Below are 21,772 nucleotides of genomic sequence, written 5' to 3' on the forward strand. Positions count from 1 at the left end.
CACAGACATAATGGAAAGGAATTATGATCGTAATTTATGCAGTTTGTTAGTATTGTTAGTTACATACACACATCCTCTTATCATCCAGTTTCTGTAATATGATGTAGATGTGAAGCATCAAGGAAGTTAATGTTCATATGTTCAGCTGAAAACCAATCTCTGTTCTCTGTTGTAAGGGAAGAAGTAAGATGGCCATTTAAAGAGAGCAAGAGTTGGTCATAGAAGGATTTCCTGTATTTTATAATGCTCCTCTCAACCTTCTAGAGTACATGAATAAATCTGGACACTTCAGAGAATGAGACTTTGTTTTTGTGTCCTGTGGGAAGATGATACATCAGATTGGTCCAAAAGATATAGTACATAATTGTGGAATATCTCACTTTTCAGTGACGTATGACTGTCACAGAAATGGTAGGCTCAGCTTAAATTGATACTGTCCATTTTCAGTTTGTAAGATGGACTTGTCCATGGCACCAGTACTGGACATAGTAATAGTATAAGCCACAACTTGCCAACTTGAACGAGTTCAGTTCACCATTTTACTACTTTTTCCATGCTCATCACTTGTAGACTCTGAACAAGTACTCATGCGGGTTTAAAGGATGTTTCATTAAGACTGAAGCTTAAAAAACACTCAGTACATAAACTGTGCTTTATTTTCAAGATTAGAAATTGCAGTTATGTTCTGAACAAAATATTGTTCAAATGTCCACCATGACTTTGAACACACACACACACACACACACACGCACGCACACAGCATCAGTGGTCTGTGATAGCTTGACGAATGTTTTCCTCCAATGTTCCGAAGTTTATGGCTTGTCAGCATAGACCTGGGTGTTGATGTAACCGCAGAGAAAAAAAAAAAAAAAATCATGGGTGTTATATACACAACCATGGCAGCCAGTTTGTAGATGCATGTGTTTAGATGATACAGTTGCCCAACTTCTCCCTCAGTAAATTGGACATAGCATCAGGTGTGCGGCACATAGCACCATCCTGTTAGAACTATATGTTTTCAACATCTGTGGTCTCAAGTTATGCCCATAGAAATTCACATAACATGGTTCTGTAGTAGTCGCCAGTGGTTTTTCTTTCATCATCTCAAAATAAAGGAAGTGCAATGACGCCAAAACGCTATCAATCACACCACACAGTGAGTTTTTCTGAATGCGATGGCACCTCACGGACAATTTCTGGGTTCTTCCCACTCCAATAACAACAATTTTGCGTATTGACAAAGCCACTGAGGCAAAAATGCTCCTTGCCTGAGAAAATGATTTTTCCGGTAAAATTAATATCAGAATCCAACTGTTGTGTGGCTCAATCAGCAAATTCACGATACAGTCTGTGATCATTTGACTTCAGCTCTTGAGTCAATACAACTTAAAATGGATGCAAACCCAAATCCTTTTACAAGATTCTCCAGGTTGATGTCTCAGATAGGTGCAACCTTTGAGTTCATATTGAAACTGACACACTTGGCTCTTCCTCAGTATTGGCCACTATTGCTGTGATATTTTCCACACTTCACACTTTACATTGTCTTCTTGGTAGCTTCTGGTTGTACAGAGTGAAATCTCTCTCAATTGTGGCCATAGTACAGCATAAGCCTGACTGGAGAAACGTAGGTGGTGACGTAATTCTCCGGTGAACAACGGTGAGTACCCACAACTGAGCTGTCACTTTGGTGAAATTTTTTGATGATTTCCAAGTATTCAAGAAGCATGAGCTCTTGCATGGGGTAACAGCAAATTGTACTGGATATTTCCACACATGAAAGTGCACAAAAAATATATTAGAAACTGGAAATTATCATTTTAAAAGTATCAGTCTTAATGGAAGTTCCTTTATATGGCTCTGTAAATTTCTGTATGTAATGATGACAGGATTTCATTGTTTGTTTGAAATAATTAATAAGATTTGTTAAATATTTTAACAAATACAACCTGCTGAGCACCAAACGTGTAAGAGTTTCAAGTAATGAAATATCATATGAAAATTTGATGGAAAAGAAAGCATTAATTATTAATTTATTGCCTGGAATCGTAAGATGATATTGCACCTTCTGTTTAATTATTCTTTTTGCTGTAATGTAACATTTCAAAAACTGAAATTAGATAACTGCAGAGCTATGCTAGTTGTATTTCAGTGGTATGTTCATCAGTTACTTATTGTTTTCATGTACCTACTCTTGTTGTTACTATCACAACCATTTAAGAATTCACTGTAATTATTTGCAGGATTGGATTCAGAAGCTGTCTGTTCTTTACATGCTGCCTTAGAGATGAAAAATAGTGGAAAACATGAAAAAGCATTAAAGTTATTTGAACATGCCGTTGCTCTTGCTCCGAAGCATCCTGATATTTTAAACCATTATGGTGAATTTTTAGAACAAACTCAAAATGATGTTGTAATGGCTGATCAGTTGTACTTTAGAGCACTAACTGTATCACCTAGCCATTCAGGAGCCCTGGCTAATAGACAAAGAACAGCTCGTATTGTTGAAGAAATGGATCGACTTACTTTAGGAAGAATTGATGAAAAACGTGATCGACTGTCGGCAATTCCAGATTCTAATTCAGCTTTTCGCCGTGCTAAAAAAGAAGCATATTTTCAGGTAATGTTGTTTTATTTATTGTTTATACTTTTGACCAGCAGAAAAGGAAAAAAAGTTCAGTCAGTATAGAAGTTAGTTAGTTTCAAAACATCTCTTGTGTTCCCACGTTTGTGTGGACATTAAATTGAATATTGTGTGTTTGCCACATGGACTCAAAAAGTTGTAATATGTTTTTAAAGGGATAGTCCTGTGCCAGAAGTGCTGTGCAGAGTATAAGTATTTGTATCAGTGTACTCAGAAAAATAGCTTTATTAATAGTAGAAAAATTTACTCATTCCCATCTTGCCCCTTATATCTGTTTACCTGATTGTTGCTCCTCCTTCGCAGAGGGGTAAATAGTCCAAATTTAGCATTACCCAAGAAACATCACAGGGAGGTGCACTAACATATAATGTACTTACAAATGTTTTTAAGTTTGTGAAGAACAAAGGGATTCCATTCTATTTGGGTTAGCTTCCAGTTGCAGCCAGTATGATTTGAAAACTGCTGAGAAGCAACACAATTAATGTTAGTCTGTAATTACATCTAATGTGCTTTATGCTCCTCCACAATTTTTGAAGCTTACTGAGAGTCATGCCTCACAGTTTAAAATTATAATCACTGTTGTTTGGGAATTTTCTTCTTCTTCTCTTCTCCTTCAGATAAACTGTTACACAAAGACAATATCTTTGCTGATCTTTGAGAAAAATTACTTTTCCCCCCTCATGCATTAATTCATTAATTAGTAATCAAATTGTAATATGAGTAAAATTTCGAGTTTCTTGATTTAAAACATTGTACACAGTAAATCTGAATAAAAATGCCTTCAGTCACAATTTTTTTCGCATTATTAAATTACACAATGTATTTTGGGCTCTGTGGGCCCATCTTCAGGTGCAAATCGTCTAATACCTAATTTACATTTGCACTTGAGTTGGATGAAATGCATTTTCTGAACAAACAAGGAAGAACATTTTTAACCTTTTGATGTCAGCATACATTGGTTTATTCATACTGTTGTCGTACACCATGTCACTCAAGGTGTATGTTTGTGTACAACTCATTGTATGAAAAAACCAACTTGTGCTGACCTCAAAAGATTAAAAATGTTCTTCCCTCGTCGTTCAGAAAATGCATTTCACCTCATTCCAGAGCAAATGTAAATTACGTATTACAGGAATTGCACCTGAAGATGGATCCACAGGGTCTAAAATGCATTGTGCAAATTAATAAAACACGAAAAAAATGAAACTCAAGGCATTTTAATTCAAACTTTATATGTATGGAGTACAATCTCATTCAAACCTGCAAAATATGGATAAAAATGGAAAAACCTTTTATTAATTAAGAAAAAGAAAACACAAAACTGTAAAAAAAAAGGAAGAATGTCATTCACTTGGATGAGTCTTGTTTCATGCAGTTTCCTAGTTTTGGAATTTATACCTAGTGTATCCTGTTCCAAATCATCAATGGAGACTTCTTGGTGCCAAAGGTGAAGCATTGTGGGGGTTCATTGATTGTTTGGGCAGTTATATTGCAGTATTCCTTGACCCCTGTGGTTACTTTGCAAGCTGGCATTACTGCAAAGGGTTGTTTAACTATTTTGGTTAATCAGAGCCACCCCGTGGTACAGTTTTTGTTCCTTAATGGTGATGTTGTATTCCAAGATGACAGGACCACAGTTAACTCGCTCTCATTGTCCAGGACTGGTTTTGTGAGCACGAGAATGAATAGTTGCAACACCCTTGACCACCACAGCCACCATACTCAATATTATTGAGCTTTTGTGGTCTGCTTTGGAGAGAGGGGTGCATGATACCTTTCCACCTCTATCATCGTGACCTGAACTTGCCATTATTTTACAAGAAGAATGGATAATATTCCCTTGAAAACCATACAGGACCTGCATTTATCCTCTCCAAGACAACTGGAAGCTGTTTTTCTACACTATAGTATAATCCTGCACCACATGGGTCATTCCCATGTGGACAACCAAAGTGCAAGACCTGTCCCATACACCCACCGGCCACCTTTTACTGCTGTCCATTAACAGCCATTTCTTACCCTATAAAAGCAGTCTTGATATATACCAGATATGCTGCAATTACTGTGTAGCATTATATGTGGGCAAAACATGTTACCAGCTGTCTACTGGCAACTGTCAAGTTGCCGAACATGCTGCACACCACAATGAAAATGACTTCAGCAGCTGTTCTACTGCACCAGCCATTTGGATACCTCCTTCCAACATTAGTTTCTCTGAATTCGGAGGTGGAAATTGTGTTTCCAGCATGCCCTACATTCTCACAATCCTCTTGGCCCAAACCTCTGCTAACCTGTTTCTCTCTGCCTCACCTTAACTTTTGCCCTTCCCTTTCCTCTTCTGTCATTGTCTGCACCAGACTGTGTTCTGATTTTTCCCTCCACTCGCCCCCCCCCCCCCCTCCACCGCCCCATCTTTTGGGTGAAGACAACTTCCTGGGTGCGTTTTCCACCATGCACTTTGCAGTGTCGCTTCCTGCATCAACAATGACCATGGACTTCTTTGCACCTGATATCCAACACGGTATCCAGTCCATTGTGGTGGGGCCGCCATGTACCCTGCTGGTTGTAGCCTTGTAACCACACTGGGATTGCTCTGCTGATGCCTGCACCATTAACTCTCCACGTATGCCAAGGGGTAGATGCACATCCCCCTGGCAATGGCCTTCCTACCAGGTGGCCTTTGCTGTGGCTGGGTGGCGCCCGTGGGGATGGCCCTTGGTCGGAGTGGGTGGCATCAGGACGGATGACATGGGATGAAGCATAGTCCATTGTCTCTTGCTGGTGGTGAATCACCAGCAGTCTCTAAGCATTCACTAGCTCAATTCAACGCATAGAAGTACAGCTGCAAATCATTCCCATCGCTGGCCGCACCATGGGAGGAATGTCAGGCTAAGGATGGCAGCGGATGATATTTGCCCTGGTACCTTGTATGTTTGAGAGCTGATGGGGAATCTTTCATGATGATGAAGCCTCAGCTTTTTGTTGAGCATTTAGAGGACAAGTTTAGGGAGGTGGAGGGATTGTCCAAAATGAGATCTGGATCAGTCTTGATCAAAACAGCATCTTCTGCCCAGTCACGGACGTTACTCACTTGTGACAAGCTGGAGGATGTTTGTGTAACCATCACACCCCATAAGAGCTTAAATATGGTCCAGGGTATCATATTTCACAGAGACCTTCTTCTGCAATCTGACAATGAGCTGCACCCCAATTTAGAGCAGTGAGGTGTACATCTCGTCTGGCATGTCCATCAGGGTCCAAGAGATAATCAGGTTGCCACCAGTGCCTTCATCTTGGCCTTCAAGGGTGATACGTTGCCCGAGAAGATCAAGGTGATGGTTTACCGCTGCGACATAAGGCCCTATATCCCTCCCTCAATGCAGTGCTTTAAGTGCTGAAAGTTTGGCGATATGTCTTCCTGCTGCACTTCCAGCATCACATGTCGAGTTGTAGAAATCCATCACATCCCAATACTCCATGTGCCTCGCCTCCCATCAGTGTCAACTGCTAGCCAGACTGCAGGATTTTACAGAAATAGAGAAAAATCATAGAATATAAGACCCGGGACTGACTGACCTACACAGAGGCTAAGAGAAAATTTGAACGCCTACATCCTGTATGTGTGACATCATCTTACGCCGCCGCTACAACAGTTCCGGCCCCATCAGCTCCGCCAACTCCAGTAACCTCTCAGACCTGGAAGACTACACCTGCCTCCTTGATGGTGGGGGGCATTTCCCTCCCTGTTTCTCCTGCACCATCTACCTCAGGAGCAACACCCACTCCCCCCCCCCCCCCCCCCAAACCATCAGGGATGTCCGTCCTCATTTCTAAGCCGGAGAAGTAAGTCTTCTTCGGCTTCTCTCGCTAGGAAGGGGTCCCTTGGGTCACTCCCATCCCAGGTTTCTGCTGGTGGGAAAGAAGACACCCTCCTGTGGCTGAAGAGCTCAAAAGCAGCCGGTCATAGGCCTTCATGCTCATCCTCAGTCCTGGAGACTGAGTCAGTGAAGTCCTCCCAGCCAGGGAAACACAAGGAGCAGCAAGACAAATCCAAAAAGAAGACCCCTAAGACCAAGGAAATTGCAGTGGCACCCACACCACCAGTACCTACAAGCTCTGCGTCTGAGGATGCGGTGGAGATTCTGGCATCACCTGAGGACCTAGATCTTGAAATTGCGTGCTTATAGGATATTGTCTCAGTTATGTGATTGGATTCATGATTTCCTGTCAGAGAGGTCAAAGTTTGTAGTAATTGACGGAAAGTCATCAAATGAGACAGAAGCGATTTCTGGTGTTCCGCAAGGTTATTTTATAGGCCCTCTGCTGTTCCTTATCTATATAAATGATTTAGGAGATGAATATTAGCAGCCATCTTAGGTTGTTTGCAGGTAATGCTGTCATTTATCATCTAGAAAGTCATCAGAAGATGAAAACAGATTGCAAAACAATTTGCGGTGTGGAAATTGGCAATTGACTCTAAATAAAGAATCGTATGAGGTCATCCACATGAATGCTAAAAGGAATCTGTTAAACTTGTGTTACATGATAAATCAGTGAAATCTAAATGCCATAAATTCAACTAAATACATAGGAATTACAATTACAAACAGCTTAAATTGGAAAGAACACACAGAAAATATTGTAGGGAAGACAAACCAAAGACACTTTTTATTGGCAGAATGTAACATATTTACTAAAGAGATTGCCTACACTATGCTTGTACATCCTCTTTTGGGATACTGTTGTGCAGTTTGAGATCCTTACCAGATAGGATTGACAGAGTAAACTGAGAAAGTTCAAAGAAGAGCAGCACATTTTGTATTATTGTGAAATAGGGGAGAGAGAGTCACTGACACAAGACAGGATTTGGGGTGAATGTAATTAAAAAAAGGCATTTTTCGTAGTAACAGAATCTTCTCACAATATTTCAGTCACCAGCTTTCTCCGCCGAATGTGAAAATATTTTGTTGATGCTCACCTACATAGGAAGAAACGATCATAATAATAAAATAAGGGAAATCAGAATTGGCACATAAAGCTGTAGGTGTTCGTTTTTTCTGTGCACTGTTTGAGATTGGAATAATAAAGAATTATTGTGAAGGTGAAGGTGCCATGCACTTTGTTGTAATACTTTGCAGAGTACCCATGTAGATGTAGATGTAGACAGCAGCTCCTCATGGTGTGGCAGCTCACTAAATTCCTCACTGCTCCAAATTCACCTGCATACGATACTGTTACTCTTCTATCTCTGGAATACCTTTACTCCAATCACACACAAACAAGCCCATTTGGGATCCACATGCAGCATATGAAGGAATCATTTGGTGTAAAGCAAGTACAACCCCAACTTCAGGGTTTTAAGCACTCTCCACCCTGGTTACTGCAATGGCCCAGATTAATTTTAGGTTTAGTGCAGTACAGGATAGGTTTCACTCCTGGTTATGTCTTTAATACTTTATTTGATGACGAGCACCACAACTCTGTATCTGTATTTATGGATGGATATAAACTCTGTTAGTTGCTCTTTAGTTTCCCCTGATCATGTCCTCAAGGTCCTACTGCCTCAAGACTTTACATGGAATTATATGCAATATAGCAGGCATGGAAAAGATGCAACATGTTTAAAGTGCTGAATTTCTTTTCTCATCTGATTCCCTTAGTGCCTTTAATTCTCTACTGTGCTTGCAGCAGGTAAACTACCCAGCAGGTAAACTACCCAGCAGGTAAACTAATCCAGATTATCCAGGACGCTTTCCTTCAATACAAAGGCTGGGGAAAGAGGTATCCTTCTGCTGGGTGCCAGGGCACATGGGTATTGTAGGGAACAAAATGCCGGATATAGCAGCCAAGGAGGTGTGTTGCGATCCTCAGTTAGTTCAGTGTGCCATCCCCCTGTATGCCATTGCCTCACTGTTGAGGTACAGAGTCATGCATTGATGGGAAGAGGAATGGCTGGAAATGACAGTTAATAAGCTTGTCTAGTAAAGTCCACAGCTGCCTACCTCCTTAAAGCCTTGCAGGTGGGATGAGGTCCTCCTTTCTCATTTTCGCATAGGCCACAGGCCTATGACGCTTGGGTTCTTGCTCCGGCAACAGGTGTGGCATGGTTTAATAGATTGTGTTTTACTTTGGACCAAAAGACAGCAGGTCATTTGCCGACAGATGTGCCCTCTGTTTTAGCTAACAATGAAACGAATGTGGTACGACTTTTAAGGTTTTGTGAATTGTTCAGTTTGCTAAGTAAAATCATAGGCCAATGTTTTTAATGTGTTGTTGGGTTGGCTGGTTCATCCACATTTTTGCTAAATGAACAGCCAGCTACACATTCCTGTGAATCTGTTTTAGGTTCACTCTTGTCTTCCTTAGTTTTACTTGACGGTTTTAGAACATATGAACACTTTTAATGCTATCTTCCTGGATGTGAGCTAGTGTGATTGTGCAGATGATAATGGACGAGACTGGGTAAAAGTGAGTGCTATTTTATCTTTGACTGATTTTTATCCAGTTTTATCACATTTCCTCCATTTCAACCACATTTGTTTCTACTGATTTTGTAAGGATGCTGATAACCTCATTATGCAGCACCCTTAACACACACACACACACACACACACACACATACACACACACACACACACACACACACACACACACACACACACAAATTCACCAGCAGTTGATTCGTTTTTGTTGGTTATTAGTGTGTGTTTTTATCGGTAGTTGAACTTCTTATTACAGTGGACAACATTGCTATAATTTCTGAATTCATGGCTAGAATTGACAGATCAAGGAGTGAGAGCTTAACTTATTTGTTTCGCACAGAATGCATTCATTGTTATATTTGCCTCAGTTTATTCTCAGGACAGTGTTCTACTCCATTGTAGGCCAAGAATTAACGAAGTATATACATAGCACCCACACAGGTACCTCCTCTCGCAAAGTTTCCCATCTTGAAGACACACATTGCCCATTGTGCTGGTTCCAAACATAAAACTAAATAATAAATCCAAACTGTACTTGTGCTGTCCTGTTTAAGCATTGGTTTTATTATTTTTCTCTTTTATGAGCATCATTCATCAGTAAGGCACATGTAGGGATACACAGTGCTCTTCCAGAGTGATATGTAACACTACAACAAGTGGTTTAAAATGATTTTTCTTTCATACTTGTTAATTAGAAGTATCCTTCTGCCTCAAATTTCATTCAGTTCTTGTGATCAGTGATGCTACAACAGCTTTGTAGACAGTGATTCCTGACTCCGTGTTCATCGAATTGAGAAGTTTGAGCCTTTTTGTTACTAACAAATCAGTAAGTTCCCCTAAAGGGTGAGCTTTCTCATCAACTGCTTCGAGTAAATTTCAGAAAATACATTTAGTTCAGCATCATAAGATTCTTAGTCCTTGCCTTTGTCTCCCTGTCTATAGGTGGCTGAGTGGAATCTCCCCTTATCACTGTGACATGATTGGGAAGGTAATTAGTGACATTTTCCAGGCATACTCAGAAATATTCCACCACTTTGATACTTGATGTAGTAATAACCAATTACTATTTTAGGCTAGTATTAGCTACTTATTTTCACTTGGATACCTTGCATTCTGATCCTGTCTTTATCTCATTAGAAATTAGTGTTTTGCGCAGCAGTAAATACATCCCCACCATTGGTATGCATCCTACCCTTTCGAGATAAACTGCATTCCACAGTTAATATTTCATTGATATTTACTTTGAATTTCAGCCAACTTTCTGTTACTAGTATTAAATGTGTGGTGTTACTGTTAATGAGTGACCTTCATTATGGGACAGTACCTTGAATGTTCTTTTTCTGATCTAAGATGATACTTTATTCCATATCACAACTACTGCAGCCCTCAACGAACCATGGAACAAGATGAGGAGGGAAGCAAAGTGCCTCAGTGATACAGGCAGCCGTACCATAGGTGCAACTACAACAGTGGGGTACCAATAGAGTGACCAGACAAACAGGGGGTTCCTGAACAGGGGTAACAGCCTTTTCCATAGTCTGGGCAATTGTCTGATATGGCTTTGTAACATTATGCAACTTGGCCTAGTTGTACTGGTGCTGAGTACAGCTGAAAGTGAGATGAAACCAAAGCTGTTATTTTTTTCTTAGGGCTCGCAGCTCTGCTACATGGTGGAATAAAAGTGGAGTCAACTTTGGTAAAATAATCCAGAGGTAAAATAATCTCCCATTCTGATCTGCAGGCATGGCTACAAAGAAGGATGTAGCCATCAGGAAAAACAAAACTGGCGTCCTGGGTTGGAGCACGAAATGTTAGAACTCTTAGCTGGGCTGTGAGGTTACAAGAATTTAAAAAGGGCAATGGATAGGTCGAAGTCAAATATAGTGCAGATTAGCAAGTGTGGTAGCATGAATAATAGACCTTCTGGTCAGGTCAGAACAGGGTTTTCAACGCCAAATCCAATATGACGCGGGAGTTGGCCTAATAATGAATAAGCAAGTAGTAATGTCGGTAAGCAACTATAACCATCATGCCAAATTCATTATACGATGCAAGATGGGCATAAGGCCAACACCCACCACTGTGGATCAAATTTACATGACACCTAGCTCTTAATCGAGATTGAGAGAATGTATGATGAGATAAAGGAAATTATTGAAATAGTTACAGGAGATTAAAGTTTAGTTGAAATGTGTGACTGGAATTAAGTAGTAGGAAAAGGAATGGAATGAAAAATAGCTGGAGAACATGGACTGGGGAAAGGAATGAAAGAAAAACAGCTGTGTAGAATTTTGCACAGAGCATAATTTGATGATTTTCTTCAGTCAGCCATTAACAGCATCAATATATTTGTTGAAGTGTATGATGGCTGGAATCCTGGCTTGTTAGTCAGTTTGTTCATGACCAACTTTGGTCATAATTTCATTTTCGCAGTGCTATACACTTTAAACGAAAGCAACAGAAAATAGTGAAATTTGAAACCAAAATACAATTTACCCAGGAAATCATTATTGAAGAATTTAAATACTTACAGAAAATATCTTTTACAGAGGCAACATCACACGACATTCATGATTTTAAATGTGGCATGAAAAACACTGAATGACATGAAAAATTTAAGAAACATTAGTACTGAGCATTACGACACTGTCTCAAACAGCAAGAAGTAGACTACTGATAGTCCATATTTTAAGTGCAATCCTAAAGGTCACAAAGCTAAGCCAAAGGTCATATGAATAAAGTGAAGTACGACATAATATCCTTACAGAGAGGTACACAGTCAGTGGAAAAATGAGGTATTAGTCAAACAATTGATGACATAATAGTGGATCTCACCAGTATGGGAGTCCAGGGGTGGAAAAGAGCAGCAGATACCTAAGACATGTGGAGGAATATCAGTGAAGAAGAAGTAGTCAAACAAGGGTTGTGATAATATGCAGTTATCTTATACATCATTTTTATACAAGTCAAAAGGAGTGTAATAAAAATAAAAAAAAATTGTCTTACTGACAGTATGTCTTAATCAAGTAAAACATCTGGAAAATAATCAGTATCAGCCATAAGCTGAAATTTGGTCCTGATTCCACACCTATGCATAGGTCTGTTAAAAAGAAAAATACTTGGGCATGTAAGTCAACATCCTAACACGTCATATTGAAATCTTATCAAATAGTAAAAGCAGTGTACATCTACATACATACTCCACAAGCCATCATATGGTGCATGGTAGAGGGTAGCCTGTACCACTACTTGTCATTTTCCCTCCTCTTACACTCGCAAATAGAGTGAGGGAAAAACGAGTGTCTGTATGCCTCTTATGATCCCTAATTTCCGTATCTTATCTTTGTTGTCCTTATACGTGATGTATGTTGGTGGCAGTAGAATCGTTCAGCAGTCAGCTTCAAATGCCAGTTGTCTAAATTTTCTCAATAATGTTTCTCAAAAAGAAGATTGCATTCCCTCCAGGGATTCCATCTAGCATAAAATCCGAATGATCAAGTACTCTATTATTATGTCTTGCATAAAACAGTTGGACTAAACCGAAAATAACAAGAAGATTTTATGACAAAAATGGATCAGTGTCAATTCTTAAGCACAAAACTGAAAGATAAACATAATGTACCAACAGAAACTAGATTTAAATCACATATGATGGTGTCATTGGTATTATGTAAAGTATAATGAGAAATATATTGAGAGAGACCAATAGCATGTACACTTAAACAGTAATAACATTCTCTCTTACATTAAGCCATACTTTACTTTACTTTACATGTGGCAAGGGCATTATCAACCATACGCCTGCTGTATAAGCCTCTTCCACTTCTGCCTGTCCAATGCGCTGTTTGTCCAGTTGCTGCTGCTGTTCATCCTCATTGTGTCCTCCTGAATGTTATCCCACCATCTGATTCTGGGTCTCCCTCTACCTCTCGTTCCATCTGTTGTTCTGCAGAATGCCATTCTAGGTAGTCTATTCTGTGTCATTCTTGCTATATAGCCTGCCCAATTCAACCTTCTCCTCTTGAGCACTTCGACAATGTTACGATGTTCGTACAGATCTCTTAATTCTTCATTTCTTCTTATTCTCCATTCCATGTTATTTTCGTCATATACCAGCCCAAAAATTTTCCTTAGTACTTTTCTTTTGAATATTAACAGTTTTTCTTCATCTTTCTTTCTAAATATTAATGTTTCACGTCCGTTTAACATCACAGGTATAATGGTCGATTGATATAAGTGGATTTTGAAGTTACTGCTAAGTGATCTCTTTCTTAGAATTTTGATGAAACTAAAAAGTGTCTTGTTTGCTGTTGATAAACGGGCATCTATTTCTATATCTGTTCTGTTGTTATTACTAAAAGGACTTCCTAGGTACTTGAAGTGGTCAACAGTCTTGAAATTGAATCCATCTACAGTCAGAGGTGCATCTTTCTGGTTTTCTTACTTATGTGTAGGTATTCTGTCTTTTCTTCATTAACATGTAATCCATATAATGGAAGGAAACATTCCACGTGGGAAAAATTATATATAAAAACAAAGATGAGGTGACTTACCGAACAAAAGCGCTGGCAGGTCGATAGATACACAAACAAACACAAACATACACACAAAATTCAAGCTTTCGCAACAAACTGTTGCCTCATCAGGAAAGAGGGAAGGAGAGGGGAAGACGAAAGGAAGTGGGTTTTAAGGGAGAGGGTAAGGAGTCATTCCAATCCCGGGAGCGGAAAGACTTACCTTAGGGGGAAAAAAGGACAGGTATACACTAGCACACACGCACATATCCATCCACACATACAGACACAAGCAGAAATATGTCTGCTTGTGTCTGTATGTGTGGATGGATATGTGCGTGTGTGCTAGTGTATACCTGTCCTTTTTTCCCCCTAAGGTAAGTCTTTCCGCTCCCGGGATTGGAATGACTCCTTACCCTCTCCCTTAAAACCCACTTCCTTTCGTCTTCCCCTCTCCTTCCCTCTTTCCTGATGAGGCAACAGTTTGTTGCGAAAGCTTGAATTTTGTGTGTATGTTTGTGTTTGTTTGTGTATCTATCGACCTGCCAGCGCTTTTGTTCGGTAAGTCACCTCATCTTTGTTTTTATATATAATTAACATGTAATCCTGTTTTCTCAGCACTTTTGTAGTAATTTTGCATCATTCTGATTAATTCTCTTTTGGAACTACTTATTAGTGCTACATCATCTGCATAGGCAAGTCGTGTAATATTCACATCCTGTAGCTGAATCCCTTGTGGACAGGTTTTAGAAAATTCTCTATCAATCTTCTCTAGGACAAGGTTAAATAAAATAGGTGAAATGGCATCCCCTTGTCTCAGTCCAGTGAACACCTTAAAATCTTCAGTTTCTCCTACTGGTGTCTTTATGCGACATAAAGTTTCATCTATAAACATTTTAACTAATCTGATTAATTTTGATGGTATTTCAGAGTCCTTCATTATATTTAGGAGTGTCTGTCGGTGTATGCTTCATAGGCCTTTTTAAAATCTACGAATAATATGTGGACATCTACATTGAATTCCCACGCCTTCTCAGTTACTTGTCTTAGGGTGAATAAGTGATCTAATGTGGATCTGTTTCTGCAGAAACCGCGTTGGTAGTCCCCAATCAGTTCTTCTGTTATTGGTATCAGCCTGTTTAATAGGTAGCTCAATAACATTTTGTAGGTGACATCCAGTAAGGCAATTCCTCTGTAGTTATCACAAACTAGTGGGTCATTCTTCTTAAATATGGGGCACACAATTGCAGTTATCCAATCTGCAGAAATGGTTTCTGTCGTCCAAATTGTTTCTATTAACACTTGTATTTCTAATTCCAGTTGTGGGCCTCCATTCTTTAATAACTCAACGTATATCTTATCCTCGCCACAAGCCTTGTTATTCTTTAATTTCTTTATTGCTTTCTGTATTTCATTTACTGATGGGGTAGGAATTGTATCAGCTGTATCAATTGTATCAGGTTCTTCCAATTTAAAGTAAGCGTGTGGGTCATTGCAGCTGAAAAGTTGTGAAAAGTATGTCTTCCATCTGTTTTGTATTTCACTTTTGTTGGTCAATATTTTCCCATCTTGATCCTTTATAAATCCATATGTGAACAAAATGTCCAGTAGTATCTATATACAAAATCACAATCGCAGTGCCTATCTGTCAGGGATCTACCACTAACAAACTTCATTCTCCAAAACTGTCAGTGATCCAACCTTACCATATTTATCAATCAGGTTAGCAGAGCCCAAATGTCAAATCTCTATAAGTAATTAAAGGTATAAATCTGGTATGTCAAAAGAAAACATTTTACATTACACATAAAAATATCATACAGCCACTTATAAAAATACGTATACCGTAATCCAAGGTATAATGAAAAGGCTGTGTAAAAGAAACAAAAGCATCTGAAAACAAATAGTGAAATCATAAATTTATGTAGCTTGAACAGGGGAGCTAATTACCTAAAAATTAGCTATTAGATGGATGAAAAATCTACTCACAAGTGGCAGCAGGAGAACACACACATAAACAAAGGTTTCATGTATCAAACTTTCAGAGCGAATGGCTCCTTCTTCCAGCAGAAGGGTTAAGGGTAAGGAAGAGGGGCGAAGGAAAAGGGTGGTAGGTTTCCCTTGACCCCGGGTTCTGGGTGACTTCACCGAACTCTAAACCTTTTCCTAAACCTCTCCAGTCTTTTTCCTTCTCCCCTCCCCTCTTCCTTCCCCTTCCATGCTTCTGCTGGAAGGAGCAGCCACTGGCTCCTAAAGCTTGCATAAGTAAAACTTTTTTTTATATACGTGTTCTTCTGTCACCACATGGTGAGTAGAGTTTTGATCTATATAATTACATTACATTGTAAAAAATTAATTATTTTTGTTATTATAAATTGCATTATGACACTGTGAATGAAACTGCCCTATAAGTATCAGTTTAAAGATGTTAACAGCAGATTGTATCTGTCGGGGATTTGGCAGTAAATGACTTGATTTACATAGAATACAAGGGATTTAATTTTTTTTCGTATAATTATGTAAATGTTGTAAGATAAAATGATCTGTATGTGTAAGGATTTAAAAGGAAAAGTGAAGGAAGTTGGGGGGGGGGGGGGGGTTAAGATTACTACAATAATATATGTCCTCCATGTAAGCTGTGGCTGTACCATAGCAGGTACCTTATTTGTCAATTAGACTATGTATTTAGATGATTTGACTATTACATCCACATTGAGAATTAGAAGACATACATATGTCAGTCAGTGCTAATATAAAACATAGATGTGAAGTGCTGAACAGAGTATCACTTATTGCATCCTATTTTACGTTATTAATTTGTGTGTGTATACAATGTTTTTGTGTGACACCATCATATGTGATTTAAATCTTGTGTCTCATGGTAGATCAGATTTATCTTTTAGGTTTGCACTTAGACTTGACATGTCAGCCGATTTTTCTATATGACTTTTTCTCTATAATCTCACTGTTTCATTCAGGGACATGATAATACAAGGTACTTCATCAAAGAATGGAAAATCCAGGATGGAATGTACCAATATTATGAAAAGAAAGTTGCCATTCACCATATACAGGAGATATTGAGCCCCAGATAGGCACAACAAAGAGACTCACAAATAAGCTTTCAGCCAGCAAGGCCTTCATTGAAAATAGATGACACACACACACACACACACACACACACACACACACACACACACACACACACACCTGCAATCTGTGCCAACTGAAGCCACACACCGGGCAGCAGCACTGGTACATGATTGGGGAGACAACCAAGTGGGGGTAAGGAGGAGGTTGGGGTGGGGAGGGGGACAGATGGTGGGGTGAGGTTGGGGGATAGTGAAGTGCTACTGGGGAGCAGGCAGAGACAAGGTGGAGAGATGGTAGGGCAGCTATGTGCATTCAGAAGGTTAGATGGTGGGCAGGGGAGAGGTGCAGGGGGTCGGGGACAGTGGAAAAAGAAAGAAGTAAAAAGACTGGGTGCAATGGTGGATTGGGGTTGTGTAGTGCTGGAATGGAACAGGGGAGGGGCTGGATGACTGAGGACAATGATTAATGAAGGTTGAGGCCAGAAGGGTTACGGGAATGTAGGATATTGTGGGGAAAGTTTCCACCTGTGCAATTCAGAAAAGGTGGGAAGGATCCATATGGCACAAGCTGTGAAGCATTCATTGAAATGAAAGTTGTCTTGGTGGGCAGCATGCTCTGCAACAGGGTAGTCCACTTGTTTCTTGGGCAGAGCTCGTTCATGTGGATAGACAGTTTGTTGATTGTCATGCCGACATAGAATGCAGCTTGTAGATAACATGACATAGAATGCAACTTGTAGATAACATGACTGGTTTCACAGGTTGCCCTGCCTTTAACAGGATAGGTGATGTTTGTGACTGGATTGGAGTAGGTGGTGGTGGGAGGGTGTATTGGACAGGTCTTGCATCTAGGTCTGTTACAGGGACATGAGCCACGAGGTAGAGGGTAGGGAGCAGGAGTTGTGTAGGGATGGACAAGTATATTGAGTAGGTTCGGTGGACAGCAGAATACCACTGTGGGAGGGGTGGGAAGGATAATAGGCAAGGCGTTTCTCATCTCAGGGTCATGACGAGAGGTAATCGAAAGCCTGGCGGAGAATGTAATTCAGTTGCTCCAGTCCTGGGTGGTACTGAGCTACGAGGGGAATGCTTCTCTGTGGGAGGTGGAGGGAGACTGGGAAGCACAGCATTTTTGTTTTTGTACAAGGTTGGGATGACAATTATGGTCTGTGAAGGCTTCAGTGAGACCCTCATATATTTTGAGATGGACCATCATCACTGCAGATGCAATGACCTTGGGTGGCTAGGCTGTATGGAAGGGACTTCTTGGTATGGACCAGGTGGCAGCTGAAGTGCAGGTATTGCTGGTTGGTACTAGGTTTGATGTGGACGGAAGTGCTGACGTAGCAGTCTCTGAGATGGAGGTGAACATGTAGGAAGGTTGCTTGTTGGGTTGAGTAGGACCAGGTGAAGCAAATGGGGGAGAAGGCTGTTGAGGTACTGGAGGAATGTTTATAGGGTGTCCTCACCCTCGATCCAGATGGCAAAGATGTCATCAATTAATCTTAACCAAGTGAGGGGTTAGGATTCTGGGTGTTTAGGAAGTATTCCTCTAGATGACCCATGAGTAGGTTGGCATAGAATGGTGCCATGCGGTGCCCATAGCTGTACCCCGGATGGAGACCAAGAGATGAATACACTAAGCAGATTCAGAAGGATGTAGGTTGCAGTAGGTACTGGGAGATGAAAAAGCTTGCACAGGATAGAGTAGCATGGAGAGCTGCATCAAACCAGTCTCAGGACTGAAGACCACAACAACAACAACAACAATGCCTTAGAAGGAGAAGTAATTGTGGGTGTGGGTATAGTTGGTCATGATGACTAGGAAGGAGGTTGTTGGTTTGGAAACCATTGGGTGTTGGAAAGGTAGTGTTCAATAGCAGTAAGGATATGGGCATTCAGGATGTTAGTGTAAAGGGATGTGGCATCAGTAGTGACAAGCAGAGCACCATGTGGTAAAGGGACATAAACTGTGGAGAGTCGGTGGAAGAAATGGTTGGTATGTTTTATATAGGAGGGTATGTTTGTGGTAATAGGTTGAAGGTGAGGCCACAGTAACTGGCCACAATGAGACATCCTGGGTGATTGAGTTTATGGACTTCAGGAAGCATGTAGAAGTTAGGAGTGTGGGGGATGGTAGGGGTGAGAAGAGAGATGGACTCCAGGGAGAGGTTCTGGGATAGACCTAAGGATTTGAGGAGTGATTGGAGATCACATCCTCCTACCACCACCTACTCCAGTTCGGTCGAAAACGTCATCTGTCCCATCAAAGGCAGGGCTACCTGTGAAACCAGTCATGTTATCTACAAGCTAAGCTGCAACCACTGTGCTGCTTTCTATGTGTGCATGAGAACCAACAAGCTGTCCGCATAAATGGACACTGACAAACTGTGCTCAAGAAAGAAGTGGACCACCCTGTTGCAGAGCGCGCTGCCCAACACGACATCCTTCATTTCAATGAGTGCTTCACAACCTGTGCCATATGGATCCTTCCCACCAACACCAGCTTTTGTGAACTGCACAGGTGCGAACTTTCCCTGCAATATAACCTATGTTCCCATAACCCTCCTGGCCTCGACCTTAGTTAGTCATTGTCGTCACCCATCCTGCCCTTTCCCTGTTGCCCCCCCCCTCCCCCCCATCCCCCGCCCACCGTCTACCCTACCCTCTCTCCACCTCACCAATGGCCACTCCCTATCAGCACTTCACTGTCTCCCTCCCTATCGTACTATCTGTCCCCCTCCCCACCCCAGCCTCCTCGTTATCCCCACCCAGTCACCACTCCCATCATGCACTGGTGCTGCTGCTTGCAGTGTGGCTTCAGTTGCCCCAGACACTGCAGTCGTTTGTGAGTGTGTGTGTGTGTGTGTGTGTGTGTGTGTGTGTGTGTGTGTGTGTGTGTGTGTGTGAGGGGGGGGGGGGGGGAGCGCGCGCGATATATTTTTGACGAAGGCCGTGCTGGCCGAAAGCTTATTTGTGAGTCTTTTTGTTGTGCTTATCCATGACTTAGCATTTCCACTATATGGTGCGTGGCAACTTTCCTTTCATAATATTGTTACATTCCATCCTGTTCCTAACCTAGTGCCGTTTTCCTTTGTTACTATTTTCTAATAAATTACTATACTCAATGTTCATCCTTCCTTCTCTTCTTTCCTTTGTTTCTCTTGTCACTTTACAAGCAACACTCCACCCTCTACTTACGAGCCACACTGAGGAGCTAACCTAGACTCAGACCATTATGTCTTCCTAGTAAAGGCCAACCTATAAGCATTGAGAGCACCTAACACTACAAAAAGCTCTAAGACACCAAAGTTAGACATCCTACGACTGAGCGAGGAAGACTGCACATTCTGGACCACCTTAAGAAAATAACACACCAGAAAGCAAAATTTAGAGGTGAGCTCTCTGAGAGTTTCACCATTCAAACAGGAGTTAGACAAGGTGATGTCTTCTCATGCATGCTCCTCAATTGCTCACTGGAGAAGATTACACACTACCATCAGAAACTGAAATGAAGGTTGGACGCAAGAAAGATAACCTCAGTGTACTGTGTCTAGCCTTTGTGGATGACATTGTTTTGTTACCCATCAGTATAGAGGAGGCTACTCAACTGGAGAGCCTCTACAGTGTAGCATCTAAGACCAGTTTGGAGGTCAGTATACAAAAAACTGAGTTCATTGCTAACATAAAGGAAGCCCCGTCAGCAGTTGCAGTAGAAGACGATACCATTTATAAAGTCCCAGCAGTCAAGAGTTTAGAAGAGCGTATTTCAGCAAATGAAAGTGAGAAGTTGGCAATAGATATCTCATACCTCATGTGCCAAGTTGGAGAGGCTCTACCTCTCCTGTAAGAGTATTTACAACTCCATGTATCTTCCCAAGAACCTTAAACTCAGACATTACAGATCAGTAGTAAGGCCCTTCGTATTTTATGCTACCAAATGCCTCTTGATAAACAGGAATAGTCCACTAAAAAAACTGGAGCTCAAGGAACAGAAAATGATGAGGACAGTACCAGGACCAGTAAGAAAAGAGGATGGCTTTTATAGGATCAGACACAGCAGTGAGTTGTACCATCTCCAAGAAGACATAATCACATTTATGAGGAAAAGACAACTGTCCTTCTATGGACATTTAACCCACATTAAGCCCTGCAGACTCATGTACGGGATCTTCACCATAACAGGTAGAGGGAAAGCTTCCAAGAATGGATCACTGCAGCGGGAGCAACTTGAAATCCTGCTAAAAACAATACAGGACTGGTCCAGGTTCTGGCATATCACTCTACAAGGGCTACTCCCAGTGTCTCTTACAAGCAAAAAGAGCACTGGAACCAGAAGACCAAAGTGGACAGTGGAGAGGAAGCTTATTCACTGCCATGAAAGGAAAGCTTTCTGGGCAAAGAATAAAAAGAAGAACAGTGTAAAGAGTCAGAGAGCCTTGTGGTCCTAAGTAGTCCCAAATTAAAAGAGGAGGAGGAGTAAGAGTAAGAGGAAGAGGGTCTGTATAAGAGAAGCAAGCTTGAGGACAATACTAATTACTATAGAAAGAGGAGGAGGAGGTGGAGAAACAGAAGTGGGTTAAGAGAAGGTGGGAGATACAATACTGTGAGCAGAATTTGACTCAGCTCTGAAACATCTAAGTGGAAACAAGGCTGGAGTAGATGACATTCCCTCAGATTTATGGAGATCCAAGGGAGAGCCAGACATGACAAAATTATTGCATTTGGAGTGCAAGGTATATGAGACAAAGAAAATACCCACAGATTGTAAGAAGAATGAAGTAATTCCAGTTCCAAAGAAGGCAGGTGCTGACAGATGTGAATGCTACTGAACGATCATTTTATACATAAGTCCTCATCTTAATATACTGACAATAATTATTGTGATGTTCTGCTGGTGAAGTAAAGTCTAATTGGGAGCTAAGACTTCCTGATATTTAATGTTGTTCACCTTATTACTTCAGCACACTCTCCAATTTCTTCTGATCAAACGTCTTTTCTCGAAGTGCTGCAGTTACTGCTAGAATTGAAGAGTACAGG

At 40.8% G+C, this 21,772-nt stretch overlaps 1 protein-coding gene across 1 annotated transcript in view; it reads left to right on the forward strand.

Annotated features, from left to right (window-relative positions):
* Positions 1-21,772, forward strand: part of LOC124613222 (protein adenylyltransferase Fic-like) — a 93,151-nt gene that overhangs the window by 42,183 nt on the left and 29,196 nt on the right. The window contains exon 2 of the mRNA XM_047141894.1: positions 2,244-2,620. Coding sequence (XP_046997850.1) covers positions 2,244-2,620 — 377 coding nt within the window. The remainder of the gene's footprint in view (positions 1-2,243; positions 2,621-21,772) is intronic.

Source organism: Schistocerca americana, chromosome 4 (assembly GCF_021461395.2).
Source record: "Schistocerca americana isolate TAMUIC-IGC-003095 chromosome 4, iqSchAmer2.1, whole genome shotgun sequence".
In the NCBI taxonomy this organism is placed as follows: domain Eukaryota; kingdom Metazoa; phylum Arthropoda; class Insecta; order Orthoptera; family Acrididae; genus Schistocerca; species Schistocerca americana.